This window comes from Pseudorasbora parva, chromosome 17 (genome assembly GCF_024679245.1).
Source record: "Pseudorasbora parva isolate DD20220531a chromosome 17, ASM2467924v1, whole genome shotgun sequence".
NCBI lineage: Eukaryota > Metazoa > Chordata > Actinopteri > Cypriniformes > Gobionidae > Pseudorasbora > Pseudorasbora parva.
The window spans coordinates 22,211,018-22,235,160 of NC_090188.1; the positions used below are offsets into that span (position 1 = coordinate 22,211,018).

At 35.8% G+C, this 24,143-nt stretch overlaps 1 protein-coding gene across 1 annotated transcript; it reads left to right on the forward strand.

Moving 5' to 3' along the window:
- The first annotated feature begins 52 nt into the window (after positions 1–52).
- pald1b (phosphatase domain containing paladin 1b) lies at positions 53–17,113 on the forward strand. The gene is made up of 21 exons (XM_067422095.1): positions 53–455; positions 554–883; positions 2,924–3,109; positions 3,331–3,433; positions 3,600–3,779; positions 4,084–4,248; positions 4,365–4,525; positions 6,115–6,190; positions 6,726–6,877; positions 7,033–7,126; positions 7,320–7,424; positions 7,546–7,641; positions 7,716–7,850; positions 8,268–8,384; positions 8,498–8,677; positions 10,352–10,549; positions 10,620–10,760; positions 10,876–10,947; positions 12,872–13,012; positions 14,758–14,913; positions 16,247–17,113. The coding sequence occupies exons 3-21, from the start codon at positions 2,937–2,939 to the stop codon at positions 16,394–16,396; spliced, it is 2,595 nt and encodes an 864-aa protein (XP_067278196.1). The 5' UTR covers positions 53–455; positions 554–883; positions 2,924–2,936; the 3' UTR covers positions 16,397–17,113.
- The last annotated feature ends 7,030 nt before the right edge of the window (positions 17,114–24,143 follow it).

The following is a 24,143-nucleotide window of genomic DNA, read 5'->3' on the forward strand; positions in this document are numbered from 1 at the left end:
TTTATGAATGCAAACTTGAGGGGGAAAAAGAAGGAAAAATATTCTGGTTCTCCCTAAGTTAGTTGAAAGTCTGGGAATGCTTTCTAAGTATAATAACCAATAATTGTTATTATCACAATATCTTTATACAAATAGTTTTGTAAATGTTAAACTGTACTATATAGTTTTATATAACTACTATAACTATTTTTTTTCCCTTCTCGTCTCTAGCTAGAAGCCCTTTTTACAGTACATGAATGCCTCATGTGAAGAGAGCTTGGTTGCTTGGAAACTCATGGCAACACAATGTGTCCACTTCACACCAGCAGTTTAAGCAGAGGCTGCTTTCAATGCAATGAAAGACATTAGACACAATGTGTCAGTGTAATTGGTCTTGACCAGAAGCTTTTCTTGCTATTTTTTTTGCAATTCTTTATGTATATAGTGAATAGGCAACACTGTTTACAAAAAACATGGTTTGTTAATCATTAATTTTGTTGAAATTTTACTGATTACAAGTACCAATGTAAGCATATACTCTGTCCCCCAAACCTCAGGTTTTTCTGCATTTCAGGCATGTGTGCAGCCCCGTTGCTGGGAGATGGAGCTGTGCTGACTGGTGAAAAGATGAAAATCCACCCACCATCCTCCTCTCCCATAACATTTATTGCCAGTGAAAGAGGCGGGCAAAGGAGGTGACATTCTCTCCTCTCCTCCCCCTGTTTTATTCATTCGCACTGCTGTAAGATGTTGAGACTCGCTCTGCTGGATTCACACCTGTGACTGCATCACTTTGGAGGGGCATTGATTGACAGGACTCAAGATGAGTGTGACAGGACTTGGTCTTCTACATTTAATTGCCTCTGTCAAGTCGTGACAGGTGTCTGAGAACAAGGGTAGCCAGGTGAGGAAACATTTTTTTATATTTACTTTCCCTATTGCCTTGTCTTGGCTTCGGGATAGAAATAGTTGCTCTATTAATGCATAAAGTTGGAATAACTCTCAGAACATTGTTTAACAACAATACCTAATGAGTGAGACATTGTTTTTACAGTTTAATTACATTCTAGAACGGTCAGTTACATTACTCAGAAATGGAAATAGTTCCAAACGAAGCTACAACACAATAATATTGGCGTGCTTGAATGAATCAATGCTTTGAACAAATCATTTGAGTAAATTATTCCATGCATGAATAACTCACTTAGGGTGCGTCTCAATCAGCTCCCTAGTTCAGTAATCTGGGCACTTATCAGGGAGTCAGCCCATTGACTTATGTCCTGATCAGTGCCCTGACTAGTGAACTAGGGAGCTGATTGAGACGCAGGGTTAGTCACTTAAAAAATAAAGAGTGAAAAATACCTGAATATTATTTAATTCCAAATGTTCTATAGTTTATTTTATTTATGTCTAAAAGAAAAAAGACAAAAAAAGACACAAAAAAAAAATGATACAGTTGCTGCAAAAGCCTAAATCCAAGCCTAGACAAACTAATGTCTCTGAAGTGGCATGTAGTTTGTAAAGGTAGTGAACTGAAAGTAGGATAAGTTAACACTTATTTAGCCTAATAAAACTGAAGTTTGTTATTGTTATTATCAAAGGTTACTACTACACATTAGTTCAGAGTAGTTTTTTATATTATTGGGTAGCTGGTTTGGCTCACCTGGTGGATTGTATCCTTTTAGTGTATTTTGTGGCTAATCGTTACACAGACTCTTAATGTTTGTACCTGCATTGTTTGAGTTTTTTTAATATTCAGAATGTGATGTGGATTCAAAGATTAAATGAACAAATGTGGTCGTTTTCAGGCTCCTTATTTCTCAGTGTGCCATTGACTGCTCACTCCCACACATTGAATATCAGTGCACTGATCTGTGCAGCATTGTACAAATGCATCCTGGGGCCTTTCCCATCCATATTTAGAGATTTTCTTGTTGTTGTTGTTTTTTGTTCTGTGACCGTGATACTCGGACACAACTGGAATTTAAATCAAGCCCTGCTCTTGGTGCCAGCGACTCAGTATCCCAAACTTTCAATAGACCAGCCAGTTATATAAACATAAAGCAGGAATGTCCTAATGACATTCACAGAGCTATCATATATTTCCCAGTGATATCTCTCTGGCACAAACTTAACCTTATACAGGGGAACAGGATTTGTTTAATTAACTGCATTATCGCTTAAATCCATGGAGGAGATTTGTTTTGCTTCATGACTGACATCAAACGTGTTCAGGGGATTTCAGTAGATGCAAAGGCATCAGAAATGTTTGATCTTTTTCTTCTCACTTTTGGCTTTCTGTAATGTCTCCGTCATGGCCTTTGAATGGGCCGTCCCTGTGAATGTCTGGAGCCACCCACACTGTCGTCTGGTTGCCAGATGTACTGTATTTCTCTGTGGCCCCCAAAAGGGTTGGAACTGTTATCCTGTCACTGTGAGAAGAGAACCAGAGAGGCACTGAGCGAGAAAGAGAAGAAAAGACACTAGCAAAACTACAGTGGTGGTTTGAGTTGAAACAAAAGGCTTTTTTATGTTGAGATCCTGCTAGCAACAGGAAACTGAGTTTGTTTTCACGGGATTTACACTTAAAGAGAGTCCTGAACCCTTGCTAAAAACTAAGATGCAAAAACCAAAGGATGTGAACACACGCGGCACAGCTGTGAGACCGTAAGCCATTCATTTAACAATCAAATAACATGACAGAGATGCTATTGAAATGGAATTTTAATATTCTGATTTACTTTTAGGCATGTGAAACAAGATTATAAAGCTTCAGTAATGTGTTTTATTAGGGTGTTTTGTTGTGCACTACATGTGTTCATTACAAGTGTTGTGGTCTCACTGCACATAGTGCATCTGGCCCTTTAAAATGTGCCAATGTTAGAAATAACCCCATGTCTGCCTGTTTACATTATATTAATCACCGTATAAATTCTCATTCCAGCTCTGTGCAGATTATGGGTACGAGCGCCAGTGCAACTTCCCAGGCTGCTCCGCTTGCACCTACACACCAGGCTGATCAACCAGGGAACGGCATGGCCGAGCACAGGCGTTCACTACAGTCAGTGAACATTCGCAACAGCAAGGCTAAGTCCATCATCACAAACAAGGTGGCCCCTGTTGTCATCACGTAAGTGACAAGCGCAACATGATGCTTTTTAAAACTGACTGTAAGAGCCCACTTATGCACAAAATGTCACACCTGTGTGTTACTCTTTGAGAGAAAACAGTTGTGGATATCATCAACAACTTCACCTTGAATTAAAGCATTAGACAAACATGTGTCATCATCATTTGTGGATTTTTAATGTATGCCACTTCAAAAACGTTTTGAGTTTTTTCTTTTTACAGAAATAACTGCAGGGAAGAGTTTCAGATTCATGACAAGATACAATCTTCCAACTACTCAGTGGGAAGGATATCTGACCTGCTGCCTGAGCACTACCTAGTGTTGGTATGTTTGTCTTTTTGAGATTTAAACTAAATATTTAGTGCTTATTGTTTGAGCTTCGAGGTATAATAGACAATGCAGTAATGATTAGGAGATGTAGATCAGTGCATGGAAATTTCTTGTCATTTATGATTAAATAAGTTTTATGACTTGCTTTTATATTGTCCAGGGGGAGTTTTTTATGATACAGGATGTATACAATAGAGCTGATGTCTTAAATACTACAAAAAGCCACGGGGCCCCCAACTTCCGCAAGGTCAAGGGAAACTACCCTCTTTTTGGAATGGGCCAACCTAGCCTGAATGGTTTCAAACAGGTCCTCCAGAGACTGCAGATTGACGGCTGTGAGGTCAGTGAGTGGTCCTTTGAGTAGGATGTAAAGAAATGAGGCACAAATACAGTGCAATTTTTGCTGTAAGAACCTTTAGATTTGTTAGCTATAGTTAGCTGTAACATGTATTTGTTAGCTGTAGCATAGTAGTATATGTAGCATAAACCTAGTATAAAAAGTAACTACTTTTTAAATGCATAAAAATTGGGACTTTTTCTGTCCCAACTTAAAGGTCTCGACCACCTTGACTCCGTTCTGCAGATAGGCCTTCAAATAACGATCTTTGATGAATTGCTGTTTATCTCACAAAATATGTGAACAGGAGGTGATTTTCATCTGCCTGAGGGAAGAGCCAGTGGTGTTTTTCCGCTCAGATGGAGACTTTATTCCGTACACTCCCAGAAGAAGAGAGAACCTCCATGAGAACCTTCACGACTTGGACAGAGAGCTCAGTGCAGAGCAAATAGAGCTCTCCATCCGAAAAGAGGTCAGTTAAAGAGCAGAACTAGTTGTGTGAGGAGGATCGATCGCCATCCTTTTATGGTGAAATGTGTCATAGTGTCTGTTCCATGTCAGTTTTTAATTCTCTGATATTTTCTCCAGTTGTGTGACTTTGCCAAGCTGAGTGAGAATGTGTTCTATGTCTATAATGACATTGAGCATTTTAAAGATGAACCTCAGCATGTTCAGATTCTGTCAGAGGAGGACATTCATGTTACTGAAGAGGTTTACAAAAGACCACTTTTCAGTCAACCGTTACACAGGTATGTCCTCAAATTGTGTTACATAAAATTGTTAAATTTGTACATTTTTTAAAATTATGCTCACCCATACTGCACTTATTTGATCAAAACAAAATAAAAAATATGTAATATTGTGACATTTTATTACAATTCAAAATAACTGTTTTGTATTTTTAAAATATTTTTAAATGTAATTTATTCCTGTGATGGTATTGCTGAATTTTTATTTTTTTATTTTTTTTTATTCTTTATTTATTAGACATTTTAAATTTTAACTATTTACAGCAGATCCCAAAATCCGCCCACGATCACAAGACATAAAAATAAGACTTGAAAATACTAACATGGATACATTTAGAAAGATTAGTATACAATGTGACACACATAAAAAGAAGGAGAGCAAATAAGCAAAATATACCTACATATACACACTTATAGATAAAGGTACATCTCAAGATTTTAACTTTTTCCAGATCCACCCAAAATTGTATTGTCCTTCTGGAGGTGCAGTGCACTTTAGCTGTGGTACATTCTAATACGACAATGTCCAACAAATAGGCCCTCCACATAGACACAGCTGGGGTAGACGGTTCCAACCACAGTTTCATTATAACCTTTTTAGCTGCAGTAAGGCAAAATCCTCTTTTGACTGACAGACAGTGTTAGCGAAGAATCATCCAGCAAAAGAAAAACCAATGGGTCCTTTTGGATTTGGATCCTTAAAAGGTCTTTCAATAAGTCCTGGACAGAAGACCAGAACTGCTCAATTCGAGGACAGTCCCAGAACATGTGCATGTATGTACCAGGGCTTGCATTGTTATACAAGCGACAGAAGGGAGTAATGCTGAATTTTCAGGAGCCATTACTCCTGTATTTAGTGTCACATGAAGAAACTTATTATTAAATTAGGTAACACTTTACAATAAGTTTTCATTAGTTAACTACATTAATTAACATGAACTGATAATGAACTGTACATCTACAGCATTTATTAATCGTTGTTAAAATAACATTAGTGAATGCACTGTGAACTAACATTAAAAAAACACCACTAACGTTAACAAAGATAAACAAATAAAGTAACAAATTATTATTAAATAATGTAAACAAATGAAAACTTGTAATGATTTTGAAAACAGTTGTTTTGTTTTGGAAATTATGATTTTATTTCATGAATCATTGATGAATAGAAAGTTTAGTAGAAAAACATTTATTTGAAATATACATATTGTGTAACATTATTAATGTGTTCCTTTTGATATATTTAATGTATCTTTGCTTAATAAAAATATATTATTGACTGCAAACCTTTAAACAATAGTGTACATTAAAGGTGTTTGAAAAGTATCAAAAAAAAACGATGGAAGGCATGGAAAAAACTTCACAAGGATTTTTAAAATACACACACACACACACACACACACACACACACACACACACACACACACACACACACACACACACACACACACACATATATATATATATATAAGACTAAATCTGCTCTAAATTAAATTAAAACCTGACAAAATACAGTAAATGCCAATATATGAATGAAAATGAATCTTTAGTTCTATATATTCATTGATTATGATTTTTTATGCATTTAGATATTACAGATTACCGCTTCCCATGGAAGGGGCACCACTGGAGGAAACATTTGATTCCTTTGTTAATATACTCAGGGTAAGACCTCTGAATATTATATCTTTTTTTCTCCTTCTGATTCCTAGGTTTAAAATAACTCCATGTGAGCTCCGGTTTATTTATATCTGATGATTTGTGTCACTGAACCAATGATTCATCCCAAGAACCAAGCGCTAGCCTGGAAACTTTATTTATATTTCACTGTCACCAGAAACATTAATCTTTTAAAACCATATTAACACAGACACACTGTGTTATAAATGTTAACTTAAGGCCATGAAAAATGTCTTCATGTATCTGCTCATGATCAGGAAATGGCGAATTATTTTTTCCCATTTTCATTTTATTTTCATTTTATCAGGGTCGGACTGACAGCCAAAAACGAATGTGTATTCTCTTTTAAAGGTTACAGAGATTTATAGACTTGGTTTAATTCATTTGCCTGGTTTCACAGACAAGGTTTAGCATAGTCCCAGACTAAAAGGCCAGCTCCTGTTTTAATATTAGCCATGTCTGCGAAACATAAAACTATGTCATTCATATTACAAAATTGACCAACCTTTGTGCCCACCAGGAGACCCCAAACCTCTCTGTGATGCGGGACAGCTCCAGACCTCTGCCTGCACTGCTCTTCAGCTGCCAGGTGGGGGTGGGACGCACCAATCTTGGCTTAATTCTGGGAGCCTTAGTATTTCATCACCTGCAGGGGGCATCAAAGACCGTCAGGTACCTCATATACACTGTTATTGCAGTTTCAATTACTGTTTATGTTCTCAAAGAAGAGCATTAGTTATGTACTACTAACACTCTTCTGTAATAATATTATGTTTTAAAGTCATTTCACTGTTTAAGTTCTACTTAAGACTCCATTTCTTTTACAGGCAGGAAATACAGAAGAGTGAACACAAATTGGATATCAAAGTGATTCAGTTGCTAATCAGTCGCCTGCCTAAAGGTCAACAACTCCTTGATGAGGTTAGAGCGTATTAATGATGTTTGTATACCTCATGGTTCATGAAGTAGACCAATTGCTTTCAAGGGTGTATTCATTTGCAAAAGTAATAGAAACCAAGCCTGTTACTTCTTACAAAACATACCACATTAGAATTTAATGAATAAATGGCTTTATATAAATAATTGAAAGTGCTTTTTTATGCATACACCGTAGGTTGATGATGCTGTTGCGATGTGTTCAGAGATGCATAACATAAAAGATGCCGTGTATGAAAACAAGCTAAAGCTGGAAGGCATTAGCCAAGACTTCCAGTTTCAAGTGAGTCTCGACTGAAACATTCATGTGTCTGTGTTGTTTAGTTTCTATAAAACTTGCTTTCATGTAATTAAAGTGCTAAATGAAGGTCACATATCTGTAATTCGCACATTTCTGTTTGCAGGGAAGCGGCACAAAGGGCTATTTCCTGCAAAGAGCACTGCAGAGTCTTGAGCGCTATGTGTACCTATTATTATTCAATGCGTATCTTCATGACCAGGTATTGTATTATCATATTTAAAAGCAGTATTATGCCATAATTTGAATAATTCCTGCATCTTTCCATCTCTGTAGTATCCACAGGCGTTTCCCCAGAGCTTCAGTCAGTGGATGTGTATGAACGCTTGGATCTACAGACTGCTGGCCAGCATGGATTGCTCAGAACTCTCAGCACCAGCAAACCTTATAACCAATGGGATTCGAGTTCTGGTAAGGGCTCAGCTGCAAAACCATTGAACAACCTTTTGCTTCCCAGAACATTAGTTTATGGTTATAGAAAGCCTAAAACCTAAAAATAAAGTTCCTAGAATGTTAGGAAGTGGTTTTTCAAAAACACAACCAAAGGGCAACAGTACACTAACGTTGGGGGAATATTCTGTGTTTGTGGTGAAGAGATTCATTATGTTAAAGTTGTTGTTTTTTTCTTTATCCTTGAATAGTCTTGCTTGAATTGATCTGATATGTCAGCTTTTCTAAAAGCAAAGACTAAATCTCATTAATAGGACATTTGATATCCCAGCTTATATCCGAGGTGAACTGTGACCTCCCCCTCCTTCTCCTGTAGCACAGCAGATTCTCCTAAAACATAGGCATGCACTTACATAATATCTTCAATTTTTATTAAAGGTGTCCAGTGAGTTTTTAGCAACAGATCTGCTTAGTACAGCCAAGGAGATGAAAGTTGCCAATTTCAGACGTGTTTCCAAAATGGCTCTGTATGGGATGGGCCAGCCAAACTCTGAGGTAAATCCTTTATGAAGCTCATTTTAACCAATATTAACAGCCCAGTATTCTAAACTCTGGCTATCTGTACAGTCTAATACTAACTAATCAAAGCTTGTCTGTGCCTATTTCAGGCTCTCGCTGTTGTAATGTCCTACCTGACAGACCAGAGGCGAGGGCACTCCACATTTCTCTGGCTGAATCTGCAGGAGGAGCTTTCGCTGGAGGCAAATGGACACATGTTCACTCCTCGAGAGCCAGGCTGTCTGGAACAGCCTATTCCAGTCTGTGTTCAACATCCACAGCAACTACAGGTGAATTTCTGTTCAGTGCAGATCTTTAGTATTAGTAGTATGTATTATAAATTGAATTGAAGAGGGTAGTCTTTATTTCTAGAATTATATGACTGGTTCAGATGAAGTTGTTGTGGGTACAGCATGCATACTGTGTGCAATGAAATACAATATTCAATACAGTTCAATACAATGTTCAGTATAAAGTCTAAATCTGCTAAAGCTTGCAATAATGCATTGTGTGTCTTCGAAATGTTTAGTGATGGGGATTCGTATTTATCCAAGTGATTCGAATCTGTTGACCAAAGATATAAACGCCCATAAATATAAACTACTGTTCAAAAGTATAAGGTTGGCAAGATTTTTTACGTTTTCTTAAAATAAGTCTTGTATGCTCACAAAGGCTGCATTTATTTAATCAAATCTCAAATTAAAATCTGTTTTCTGTTTTAAAATATTTAAAAATAATTTATTCCTGTGAAGGCAAGGCTGAATTTTCAGCATCATTCATTACTTTAGTAATCATTCTAATATGCTGATTTGGTGTTCAATTTTATTAATGTTGAAAACCTTTGCGCTGCTTAAAGGTGGAAACTTTAGTGGCACTGTGGAAATGTTAGTGGCATCTAGTGGTGAGGTTGCGAATTGCAACCTCATTCTAAGATAATAAAAACATTACAGTTCATTATGTGAGGTCTTTATATATCACTGAAAACATAGTAATGTATATTATATAGCTTTTCTGTAAATAGATCCTCATAAATATTACACACTGCACCTTTAATTGTTTTTCATATTTTTTCCCCAATTAATTAGTAGGTTATTTGAAATAGAAATGATTATTTTCACAATAAAGTCTTACTGACCCCAACATTTCTTACTTTTAAATTAGCATATCTAAATAAAACTGTAACTGACCTGTAAAACATTAAAGGGGTGTTTGCATGCGATTGCACTTTTTTAACTTTAGTGTGTAATGTTGCTGCTTGAGCATAAACAATATTTGCAAAGTTACAGCGCTGAAAGTTCAATGCAAACGGATATATTGACTTTTAGTTATGACAGTTTATTGCCTACAAAAACGGCTGGTTTGGACTACAATGAGCTTCTTCCCGGGTTGGTGACATCATAAACCCTTGCTAGTCACTGCAGATGTGACTTCTGGCCATAATGGTAAGGGGCGTGGCGTTTCCGGACAACCTGTGCTTGGCACTTCAGCCAATAAAAATACATGAAACTACATTTGGCCATCTAACCAATCTAAGACCATTGCATTTTTCGGAGGGATGGGCTTCATAGAAGCATGAAGCAGTTCAAAGAACAGGGGAGACAGCGGTGTGGAATAAAGTTAAAATATAAGAAAAATACAGCGTTTAGACATGTTATAATGCACCCCATTAACAACCAAGCCTAGAAAAAAAACACAGAACCACCCTTTAAATACTTCTGTGTGCAAAATAATTGCTTGGGCTTCCATTTGAGATTATACAGTCTTATGGTAGGCCATATTTTATTACACAAATATTTTTCATATTTGGTCCCCATAATATATATCTGTTACATGTACAATAGCTTTTGATTTCATCATAAATCTGAAATGTGAGATGAGCTTTTTTAAATGTTCACCTACAAGAATTACTGCTGTGATATAAGAACCTGAGAAGTTTTAGCAATGGTAAATGGCCGTCTCTACAGGAAATGGAGCTGGCACTGAAGCAGGATGTCCTGAGGTGTGAGAAGTGGCTGGAGGTGATTACAGAGCAGGATAAACAGATGAGGATGTTCAGGAGTTGTCACACCATAGAGGAGCTCTTTGTTCATCAGAAGAGCATTCATTCAGGGCTCAGCTACCAACGGATTCCCCTGTCTGACTGCTGCGCCCCTAAAGAAGAGGCAAGACAGTACACTATAAAGCATGGTGTAGATTTGACACTTTAGTTGAAATGATGTTGGTTTTCCTCAGGTTTTTGACCAGTTGCTGGAGGCCATGAAGAGTAGTCTTGCTCAAGACCCTACCTGTGCTTTCATCTTCAACTGTCATGATGGGAAAGACCGAACTACTGCAGCTATGGTCATTGCCACTCTCACCCTGTGGCACATTAATGTAGGTCATTTTCTGCTGTCGGCTGAGAAGAAGCAAGAATTAAAGTATTCACCTCCAGGACATTGATTAGACAGATGAAAAATGTCTGAAATAAACCTGACCCTGTTTCCTGCAGGGCTTTCCTGAGTGTGAAGAAGATGAGATTGTAAGTGTTCCAGATGCCAAGTACACCAAAGGAGAGTTTGAGGTACACTTTGAGGTCATTTTTATTTAAACAGCTGCCACTGTCAACCTTAAAACAAACATTTTGGAATATTTAAACTTTTTTAATTAATAATAAATTAATTCAAAATGGAATTTATTCTTGTGACGCAAAATAGAATTTTCGGGCAGCCATTACTCCAGTCTTCAGAGTCACATGATCCATTAGAAATCATTTAAATAATGATTTGCTGCTCAAGAACTAGTTCTGATTATTGTCAATGTTAAAAACAGTTGTGTACATTTTTTTCTGGATTTTCTTTGGATAAATAGAAGCTTCAAAAGAACAGCATTTATTTGAAATGGAATCATTTCGAAACATTATAAATGTCTTTATTGTCACTTTTTATCTCTTTAATGCATCCATGCTTAATAAAAGTATTAAAGGTTTTCATGAACTGAAGGTCAGCTTATGATGTTCGCATGGTTTTTACTTTCAAAAACATTATAACTAATAAGTAATAGGCTATTTTCTACGCTGGTTTTGCGGCTCTCTCCTGAACGCTGAGTTTTGATGGATATGTCGCACTGAAAACTTAGAAGTAAATGCCTACGGCTAGGTTTGGTAAGATTTGCATATTTAAAGCTACACTGTGTAACTTTTTTAGTTTATTCTTACCTAAAAACACTAAGTTCTTTCAAAAATATATGTTTTCATTAATGTATATTTACTTCTTTCAAGTAATAAAGTATTCTCGTAAGTTTATAATATGCCATTAAAAAAATACATACGGGTGAGGGGTTCGAATGCCGGTCGCCATGTTGCCCCTCCATCTTGAAAGTACATTAGCCAAAGAGGGACATACCCATAAGTTCAAAGCTTCGCCTTTCGCGTTTTAACACTCGATGGCACCGTGTCGAATGTGAAGAGGGGGCTTGCCATGTTAATCTTGGACTAAATCGGCCACCGTAGAAGTTAAAATGAAATCAGAATTGAGAGGAACAGAAACTATTATTCACTGGATGGTCATATACCTTTTCACCACTAGATGGGGGAAAATATCACACAGTGTAGCTTTAAGAGATTCTGCACATGAGGGAGGGTTGTTTTGAAAGCAGCCGGACTAATTCTCTGACGGGGCTCACTCAGTCTCAACTTATTTATCAAACAAAAACAATGATTTATCTCTCATCCACCCATGATTGATTGATTTGTGTTATTACTTGGCCAATCGGTGGATATAAGCGTGAACCGCAAACACACGCACGAATAAGGTATTCTCTAGCCTGTGACAGAGTACTGGTATGTTCTGTTGGTCATGTACACCTAATCAATACGATCTGTAATGCAATACTATCGCATATAAAAAACATGTTTTACTCACATAAGTGTGTTGCACCATTCCTGTCGTATCAAATATAGAAGGCACAGCATTGTGTTTCTTTGGCATGTTTATTGCTCAGTAACACGATCAGTTTAGCTCCACAATTTGATGGGTGTGGCTACAGAAGAAGGCGTACATAGAGGCTGCGTTTCACCCTTATAATACGTCTTTGATTTAAGAGCCTCGTTTTCTGGGCCTGGCATCTATAAAAGCTTTTGTTTTACTAACAAGGAAGTTCAGCTCTGAAACTTAGAGGATATTTTTATATTGCCATGACCTTTTGTATATCAAAGGCTCAAGGGAAAGTTGATTACTCAATTATTCACCCCTTTAATTTCTTAAAAAAAAAAAATAATAATAATAATAATAATAAAAAAAATATATATATATATATATATATATATATATATATATATATATATATATATATATATATATATATATATGTGTGTGTGTGTGTGTGTGTATGTGTGTATGTGTATATGACTTATTTAAAAAAAAACATTAAAAATCTCACCGATCCCAAACTTTTGTGTGGCAGTGTAAGTATATGTGATGAAGTTTGACCCATGTGTCTGCTTCCAGGTGGTGATGGAAGTTGTAAGGGTGTTACCTGATGGCCATTGTGTGAAGAGAGAAGTAGATGCTGCTCTAGATGTTGTTAGTGAGACAATGACCCCCATGCATTTCCATTTGCGGGAAATCATAATATCCACTTACAGACAGGTAAAGTTTTGATATATATATTTTATAGCATTTTTGTAGCATTTAAGTTTAGGTATTTGGTAGGATTAAGGGATGTAGAATAAGGTCATGCAGAATAAGGCATTAATATGTGCTTTATAAGTACTAATAAACAGCCAATATCCTAGTAATATGGATGCTAATAAGCAACTTGTTAACTGTGAACACTTGTTTGCCCTATTTTATTAAATACTTTTTGCAACCTCCTTTTCCCAAAATAACCACTCTTCTGCTCCAACTTAAGTCTTCTCCTATAATGACTACTTGTACATGCAAAAATCTCACCGGATTATTACAATTAATGACAAAAAGGAAAGCTTGGAAATGTATACTGATATTTCTTACTGACACACTACAGCAAAAGGCCTTTTGGCGTGAAAATAATATTGTGCCTACAATATATATTGTATATATTGTAATAATAATATTTTTTATTGTATCTTTCATGTGGTTTGTGGGACTATTTTTTTAATGTGTTTTCTTGCATATACTTCAACATGAAAAGTCGACTGTAAAAAGGTAGTTAATTAGACTCACATATGTTGAATATTATTCATGTTGAATAATGGATGTCTTCCATAGCACATGTCTTTGTAGCTAACATAGCCTTGAGAGGTCCAGATGTACAATTTTTTCATTGGTACTGGTACACTTAAAGGGAACAAGAGATCATTAATTTGCTCTGAATGTGTGCATTAGGTGAAAGCACTCTAAATGTGTTTAATTTGAGGCAGACAAACATGAAAACAGCCTTGAAAACAGCAACATAGATGAACATAGAGCTTTTAAAAAGACTGCTTTGTAAAACCCTGCCAATAGGCTATGGTTATGGTCCAAAACTTTATAGTTTTATTTGCATCACCTACATGATGAAAGTTATGTAACAAATGTTACAGCAGCTCATGCATTGCATGAGCCGCATTTCTGCAAGGCCTGTTACTCAGAGATTTCTCATGTACAGGCTAGTACATGAGTACACGTGGAGGCGCAATTGCCTCATTCTAAATGAATTGCATCATCTGAAGCTCTTGATTAATTCTGTAAAATTGCTTGTTAATTTGCACATTTTCCCCCTTTTGATATACCAGTATATGTATTTTTGGTTTAAAAAAATATTTAACCTGTAAAATTAGATTTATGTAAATTTTTAATGAATCATTTATTTGTAATGAAACTGGTGTTCTCACGAGTGGCCTCAAACTTTTAGACCCCATTGTAGAATATAAGATTCAAAAGAAAAGGATGAAGTAAAGACTATATATAGTCTTTAAATATATTCCAACTGGTCTCAGACATGGCCTGGCAGGTAACAGGTCAAAAGTGACTTGATTTAAATTGAATTAAGTCAAAAAATGACTCTTGATGTTCATGCAAGTCAAATCCACAATCCCGCTCTCTCCTCTTCTCCGTTCCTTTCCGGTCACTGTCTATTGGAAATAGTGGAAATGAAATATATTCATTACTAAGGAACTCTTAGCAGAAGTTGTTGAATATGGATCATTAAATCCAGCAATATGCATGTTGTTTTAAACACTGGTGTAATCACTTGTTTGAGGCTCTTTTATATCACCCACAAGACCAACTTTCCAAAGTGAACAGATATTGAAGATTATAACTGAACTGATAATCTTCGTTGATAAACTTTGTCATGCCATCAGCATTTTGTCACAAATAAGAAGAAAACTAGAGGAGCAACAATGAGTTTAGACCTTTATCTCTCTCCTCAGATAAAGATGGCTAAATCGGAGGCTGATGCTCAGTGGTTGCGGTTAAGGAGCCTACAGTACCTCGAGCGCTACATTTATCTCATCCTGTTTAACTGCTACCTCCATTTGGAAAAGAAAGACTCCTGGAGGCGATCCTTCAGCCAATGGATGTACCAGGTGAAGCCGGACTTGCATGTTTATTTTAGCAAGCTGTTTTTCATGCTTACTTATTAGAGTGTATTCTAATTTTGACTCTCTGTGGTCGTTAAAAATCCCAGGATGTCCTTCGATAAAGAGTAGGGGTGTAACCCCGGCATCATGGCCAAATTTGCTTATTGGCCCTTGTCCATCATGGCCTCCTAATAATCCCCATATAATGATTGGCTTAATCACTCTGTCTCCTCTCCACCAATCAGCTGGTGTGTGATGAGCGTTCTGGCGCAATATGGCTGCCGGGGATGCTGCACATTGGCCTATGTAAAGCGCTTTGAGTGTCTAGAAAAGCGCTATATAAATGTAGCAAATTATTATTATTAATTGACAGAGCTAATATTGTCTTTCTTTGTGAAATGTCTAAGATGAATATGTTTTTTATAAAACATAAATAAAAATATATTTTTAAATAAAATAATAATTGAGCATTTTGATGTTAGTGAATTAAATCTTCATTTTACATCATAACTTTACTTTATTTCCAGTTGTTTAAAAAACTAAAACAAAACAAAATACTTTCCACTTCCAAACTTTCACTAAAAATTCCAGCTTCACAATGTGGTCCCACACTTTTTTACTAGCATTAAAGTAGCATAAAGTGACTTCAGATGACCCAATACAAGTTCCATTTAAGTCTAAAGAAAGATATACAGGTATAAACATACTCATACTTAACACAAGCCTTTCTAGTTTTTTCCCCCTGTAATTTTGAGACCCCCATGGTGCAGTAGACCTTGTCTTAAGGCAAGATGAATGGCTGAATATGGCCTTCAGACTCACTGTGCAGCAGCTAAATATAGTTCTGAGTTCCATGAAACATTCATGAGAAAATGTCAGTATGTAGTTGTAAATACATTCTGTCTCATTTAGAGATTTTGTGTGTTTGTGAAGTAAACTGAGCATTCTGGCAAGGTCTTGTTTTACCATCATCCAGCCATCCTTTAAGGACAGTACTTGTGTAGTAAAGCTTGCAAGGTCGTGTGGATTAAAAAAAATCCCTCTTGAATATATTCAGAAAATGCAAATATTTAATACGCTCCCCAAAAGAGCCTTTAATTGAACAGCTCTTAAAAAAATCGTTTTCTTAGTGTGAAGAACATTAATAATCTAAAGTAATAATCTAAAGAACCTTTTTTCCACTATTAAGATCATTTTTTGTGCTGTGGAAAGGTTCAATTGATGTTGAAGGTTCTTCATGCATTTCTTCTGATGCCAAAAAATAACCTGTAGTATTATTTATTACTTCTTTTAATGTTTAAGTGTTTGAAATGCATTCATGAGTTTGGCTGATTTGCAGGTGGCAGCTAGAGCTGGCATCTATGCCATCCTCAACCATCTGGGCTTTTCTGAGTTTGAGAACCCTGACGACTCTCCGATGACCAGGCTCCGTTTCCGCTGGCTCCCACACAGTGTCCAGTCTATTCCCGTGCGAGGGAAACTTTTTTAGAAAGGCGCAGTATGGGGAACTGACCAAATAATGACACTTTTTTTTTATTATTACAATTTCTGTCAGACTCATTAAATCAAAAAGTGATTTAATATATCCTATTATCTTATTTATATTTTTCTTTGTCCTTAAACAAAGACAACAAACAGAAGATTGATTGCCTAATAAACCACACATGAATACGAACAAAAGTTTTAATGGCGACCTTTAAAAGGTATGTTTGCACATATAAAGCATAAATTCAGTGAGATTTGCAAGTGGTTGATATTAAATTACCATTTTGTATATATTTATAGAACAGTCTGCTTCAATATATCATTACATAAAAAAGTTGAGTTGTGTTTTTGTCCATTAGAGCTCATTTAGGATCATTTAATAATACCATGCGTTCAGTTAAATGAGCTAATATGGAAGAAATGAGAACAGCGTGAATTTTTTTTCTTTAATAGCCTGAAGTTTTAGACTGAACAAACTGATATTATTAACATCATTTATTTCCTCGACCATATATCAGTCTGAAAAATGTCAATTAAAAATAAGCCAGTACAATTTCTGAATTTCGGCAGGTTTTATTTTGCAATAATAGCCAGCTGACCATTACCTGCTATTGACCAGTCAAGCATACCATGTAATAATGAAAAAAATATTTAGAATTAGAATGCAAATTTGTGTGATCCCGTATCCCTGTCTGTGACATTAAATTTGATTGCACCTTTTTGTCTTTATCGTCATTCTTGGACTTTCCTCGTGTGTGGTAGAAATTCCCCTGGGATGTCAGGAATTTATCCTCTAGCATGTCTCCTAATCGACATCAGCTGAGTCTGATGAAATTTCGTCCCCTATGAACTAACACTTGGGAATAAGGTGTCTAGTGTTCCACTAACCTGCTGGCAAAGCAACTTTGTTTTTTTGATTACTTCAGCTTGTTACTCAGGTCATGGGTTTATTATATTTAGACAGCTGTCTAGCCTCCATATGCCTCTGTTATTTCAACACACCAACTTTAGCTAAAGTCTTAGAACATTTTGTTCTCAAAAGCATACATTTTTAAGCCTGCAAGAAAAATAAATGTCAGTTAGGCTATGCAGTTTTATTTGTAATGTGCTAATCTTGAACCCAAAGAGCTACAGTGAAATAAAACAAACAACAACTAGTTAAATGCTATGTGTTGATTGTTTTTAATGTTAATCTTCATTTTTGTTTTTTGTCCCATGCAGCACTTTGAGATTCTTCGGAATGAAAAGTGTGTTATAAATAAAATATATTATTATTATTATTATTATTATTAATTATTATTAAAAAACAAAACAATTGATTAAAGGTTTAGTTCACCCTAAAATTAAAATTATGTTAATTACTCACCCTCATATCATTCCAAAACCATAAGACCTTCAGAACACAAATGAAGATATTTTTGATTAAATTTGAGAGCTCTCTGACCCCTCCATAGCTATTTAATTAAAACTTTCAAGGCCCAGAGAGGTAGTAAAAACAGCTAGAATAGTCCATGTGACTCCAGTGGTTCAACCTCATTGTGATTACTTAAGACTGATAAAGATGATGGAGAGGTAATATAGGTGGTGATTGATTAAAAAACATTTTTCACAAAAAGGAAGCAACAGGAAAACAACTCCTATAGTCTTTAAGGCACAGAATGTGTCTTTTTTTCTTGCCCCTTATTTTAAACCTCATATATCACTGATATATGTGTGGTAAAGATTGTGGATAAGTCACAAATGAACACTACTTGCCTGTCGTGAACAGTGAAGACTGAAAAGCAGTGTGCTTTTGAGAAACTGTATCTCATACATATTGTAATCTACCATCTGCAGTGTCCTCCCAGCATTCTGTTATGCGTATGTCTCATGTCATGATTATAAACAACCATAGCATGTGTCGAGACCAGTGCTTCACTGTTAAAATCCAAGTTAAAAACTGCTTGGATCCTATTATTTCCTCAGGACTCCGCTTCTTTGAATCCTTAGTTTTTTATTTTGTCATAGTTATTTTCAGAATTATTTTTGTGCTGATATTTCATATTCAATCTCAGCTCAATTTTACATCAGCCCCTTGCATTTGTATATTTGGTTGTGATGCCGTGACAGCTGTTGGAAATGTTTTCCCAGATATATCCTGTGTATGTGAATAAATATGGTCAACATCACTGTTCCAAATCTACAAGAACCTTGCTGCTCATATGCCATAGTGAGCTGCAAGTCATTAGACAGATGGGAAACTAACTGATTTTTATTGACAGTTCTAGTCATTATAGTTATCAAACTATACTCATAAACCTGTTGTTGTTCATGGTTGTTAGTTTTCCCAATGTTTCTTCATGACACAGTGTAGATCTGTCCTTACATTGCAGTGATTTAGGGCACAACACTGACAGTTGAAATGCTCAGCTCTGAATTCAAAGTTAATTTGTTGTATAGGAAACAACTGGAGCTGAGGTTAGGTCTAATAGACTGTATAATGAGGACAGGGCTGCCCGGAACATTGAACAAAATGATGCTCAAGGACTTTTTTTTTTTCTACCACCACTGCCATACCGGTAATATTTTAATCTTATGCATTTTAAGAATGTTTTGAAATACCGGTAATAGCTTTTCAATAAAATTACTTGAATAGATTCCATCGTAAAAATGTTATTTGCTTTATTTTAATTAAACTGAATCATGTTTTTAAATGTAAAGAAAAATGCAAATATCTTATAGTCAAATCATTTTTGTAATTTGACATTGTAAGTAAATCCAATTATTTCTATAAATTCCTATCACTGTAGGCATTAGTCACTGAATCCAAACAATATATATTTGAGTTTGTATGAGGACAGTGTTTATTACACGTTTATGTACAGAAAAAAATCAAGTTACCCATATTCTCGATTGCACAAGTAGATGCAATGAATACAGAATGATTACAGAAATATAAATAATACAGTTAATTTTAATAAATACAAGAAATAATGTGCGATCAGTTGCAGTCAGTGGAGACTTTTCTACTTTGCTGGGAAATTTTGATTAAAACCAGTCAGAGAGAATTTCATCAGATGAATAATTTCTTATAATATTCACTCTTATTTATAACTAATTAAACATACTTTTCTGTGGTTTGATTTTAAGATGCTGATTATAATCACACAGTAATGACCCTCATCCATGTTCAACAAGTAGAAGCACTTTGATCCTAAACCTTTTCCAACTCCTTGAAGGCTCGTCGTAACAAAATGCAGTACAAATGCAGCTACAACCTCTAATTAAATTAATCGGGGAAATTAATGTATAAACAGAATGTTGCTTCAAAAAAAAGAAAAAGTGATTTCATGATCTACTCTTTTAGCCATCCACGAAGTCCATGGAGGTTTAAACACCTTAATTGCAGCGGACACAGATCTCATGCTCCCATATGGAGCCAGATCAGCCTCAATAATAATACATTTACAAAACTAAATTCATAAGTGCACAGCACAATTCACATTTATAAAATCGGATTCGTAAATTCAAGTAAAAGCATAAATATTTCCCCAAATGCTCACACAAATGCATCTTACCTAAATAAATACAAAATCTTTACACAAATAGCCTATGTATATATCAAGTTCTTGAATTAATTTCAATCACGCATTTATGAAAGATGTTGCATTTATTTATGGATCGTTGAATCTGCATTTGCAAATCGTCACGTGTGTGGACTGCTTTGAATTTGTGTGGACTGAAATATGTTTTGAGTGCATTCACTTACCTTACAATTAAGAGATTTGACAAGATACTTAGCTTCAGATGGTCATCAGGTAAGCAGCTGTGTATATATTACAAACACATGTCAGTATACTTAAGTTTATACATTTATAACATTCTTTTATTAACAACACGAATGTGGCAAGATATAATAAATAATAATTATGTGTGTGATATTCTTACCTTTCATAATATTGAGGCTGCCTTGCCAAACCAGCGATGCACAAATATCCAGTAGTCTCTACTGATCCTAGGCAGTTTAATTAAGAACAGGGCACAGTTCGTATAAAAAATTGGTAACGTGAAAGCTGTCATGCGGACATTAGAGCGCACCAGTACCACACCATACCTGGATGAGGTCCATATTCCACGAGTAGGAATATAGTGCGGCCCCTTTAAGAGATGCGTGTTCCTTTCGGTATTTTGTGTGTGTGCGCCAAACTGTGCGTGATTCACACGAACAGTGTGAGAAACACGGACGTGGGGGCGTTCAGCAAAGTAACCTGCGTATTCGTTTTAGCCGATTGTAGTGAATTTAGTTCAATAAAACATGTACTCGAACTACTGAAATAACTACCGGATGTCCCGCGTCAGTTTACCGGAAGTCGGATGACAAAATGCGGAAGAGCGACGGTTTAAAAGTGGGCGGGGCGGGGCGGAATAAGGTGAATATGGGGAGGCTGCAGACCTGGAGCAAGACAGTTCTACGGCCCAGGCAGTTTTACGCCCCTGTTGTTCCTGAAGCGACCAGTAGGGGGATATACGGCGAAATAATATTAAATCCCGAGGCTCGAGTTATAATGTCCATTGACGTTGACTAATTACGTGTTTTTTGTGAATGTATAAATATTGACGTTGCATTAATTCCGTTGACCAATTACTTGTTTTTTGTGAATGTATAAATATTGACGTTGCATTAATTCAGATAGAGTGTATGGCTGTACGACTTGAGCACAATGTAAAGAGATTGCTGATAGAAATCATGACATTACCGTAAGGCTTTAAAGTTATATTGGCGAAAAGCGTCAGTTAGTAGGCCTACTGTCGGGAGCTATTTTAATTATTTTGATAGTGCAAACGGTTGAGGAGTTTACTGTGTACAGCTTGGTTGAATGTGTCGCCGACGACACGGGCATAAAAGCTTTATTTAAATTCTCAAAGAACAAACAAACAACAACAAAAAAAAAACTCAATTAGTCAACACCTATGGCCATTATAACTTATTGTTAGAGTTTCGAGCTTAGATTTAATATTATTTCGCCATATATCCCCCTACTGGTCGCGTCAGGAACAACAGGGGCGTAAAACTGCCTGGGCCGTAGAACTGTCTTGCTCCAGGTCTGCAGCCTCCCCCTTCTCCAACGCTGCAACTGCCGTTTTCTGAAAATTCTCACTCTGGCAGGGGTTTTCAAAAAATTTTGGTTTCAGTGACCTGATACTGCGTTTCCTGCGAGGCAAATGTGGCTTTTTCCGCTCGAGGGCACCCTCTGGCTTTCAGTATGTTTTCAAAACTTTTTGGTAATCAATAATAAGAAAATAATACTTAATGCATTTGAAAACTTATTAAACTTAAAAAATTGTAAATTTATTGGACAATCCATGTTTTTCTTCAATGTACAGGAGTTTTTTTTATGAACAAGAGGTTCATATTTCATATTAAAGACAGACTTTAAGAAATTGATATCACAGATAAACAACACACACACACACACCTTTTATTATTATTATTTTTTAATTTTTTCACAATAACTCCTTAGGCCTAGACCTTTCTAATGTTTTTTAGTTATAGGCTGTGTCAAGTGTTATATTTAACTGTGCGCTTTCCCACACTTAAAGGAGATGGGTCTCACAATTTCAATGATTAAACTGGATTCCACTCAATGAATTAAGGCCTCGTGAATTTCTTTCAGCCATTTATTTCTTTTAGCATTTGGCTAAGCAGGTGAAAAACCTTTAAAGATACAAACATACAGTGTAAATCACCAGCAATACCAATAAAATGCATTAATTAGCAGGTTTAACATGATTTGTGTAAATGTTATACTTAATTCATCAAATAGATTTAATTAATGAAGCATTCAATACATAAATATTTCACAATATTTTTCACACAAGAGTTGTTAAATATCTGACATTGAGTTCAAGCTGATTTAAATAGATATTAAATATTTCACCTCAAAACCAATGCATTTGAATCTTATTAACTACACATTTTAAGTACAGAATAAATAGATTTTAATAACATGTTTATAATTTAATTTAGTAGATTCCAACTACAAATAACCTGTACTTTTATCTATATTTATCAATGAATTGCTATTTTAACAATTTGTATTTATATAAGCAAAATATGAACACAAAGACATAATAAACCCCATAAACACCAAGAAAATTATGCTACTCAAACCATCAGCGCGTTCCACAGATTGTAATTAAATACTACATTCGTTTCTTATGATAGCAGCTATTAATAACATGCATAAACCACAGGGTTTAACCAGTAGCGCTTAAGCTTACCGGCTGTCACTTTAGGGTTCTTTTGTGAGTACTCCCGCACAGTGTTTTAATATCGATCTCCAAACTAGTTTCTCTTTGTTTAGCGCTGCTCTTTGGTGTAGCGTCAATTCTTAAATGCATACCAATTTCAAACAGTGTGCTGCCTTATTCAGCTCAGGGACGCGCAACAGATTGCGCATTTGATTCACCTGTTACTCAATGAGGGAAGGCGGGGTAATGGGCGGTTTGCCGCAACAGGCTGTCTGCAAATCAATAGGTAACCCAGCAGTTTGTTTTTTTTTTTTTTGTAAAAAAAGTTTTCTGTAAAATATTACAAAAATAATAATAATTATTAGTATTATATTGTTATATTTATGTGACATACTCTTTTTTATCTGTAATTATGAAAATGTTATTGTAATGGTACACTCTAAAAATAATTCAGTGGCTTAGTAAATATCACAGTAGTAATTAACTTTATTAACTTAATAAAATCTCTCAATATCATTTACTTGATGGTTTTAGTTAAACATACCAAAATAATTGACTAAAAATCCAACAGTTAATTTTGTCTAAAATTTATAGTTATATTTAAGTTTTTTTCACTAAAATAATTTAGTATTCAAATAACCAATTATTTATTTTAAATATACTTAATATATTTGTGAAATTTATTTCAAAATATTTGAGAATGGAGAATTAAACCGATCTGTTTCAAGAACCACAAATATTACTTAATTAAAATTAAGATTATTAATATTTAACACACACTGAAGAAATTGAGTAAATTTACTCGATTAAAACAATGCACCCCTCCCCCACCCTCTGACGTGACGTCAGCTCCACGGTTGTTGGGTGAGTGAGTGTGCGGATATTTAAATTCTCCTCAGTCACCAGAGCAGTTTCTTCTTCTCAGCGTCGCAGAATTGGGGCATTTCCTCTGTTAAATTCATTTTTAGTTCGATTACGGATATTTCACGTCATCTTCGAATGCATATCGAAAAGTGACAGCCCAGGACAGCCCTTGTCCGTCACTGATTTGGAGGAGCAGTCGCGCGCAGTCCTACATCACCGGACTAATTTGCCTAATCTTCTCGGAACTTTATCGCGGTCGAAACGCAGACAGCTGCAGGTCTGGGGGGGAGAAAAGTTCCTGTAAAAAAGTTCCTGGTACAAATTGTTCCGGGTAATTTTGGTGGAAACGGGGCTATACAGAGACAGTGTGAGTCACCTTAAGTTAACGTGTGGCGTTGGTCTTTGAAACGCCAGCTGTGTTGCTCAAAACACAACTTTAATTCGTAAAGATAATGAATTTGGATGATAAAATCTTATTAAAACTGGGCACTGTTTGTTTATTGTCAGGTTATGGAGTCTGGCGCCTCGCAGCATCTTTCAGCTACGAATGAAACGCAGGACAGCGGTCTCAAGTTCAAAGTCCACCCGCAGACCGCTAATGTTAGTCCATCTCAGGCTCGAGAAACAACGCTGATACGGTGGAAATGTGATAACAG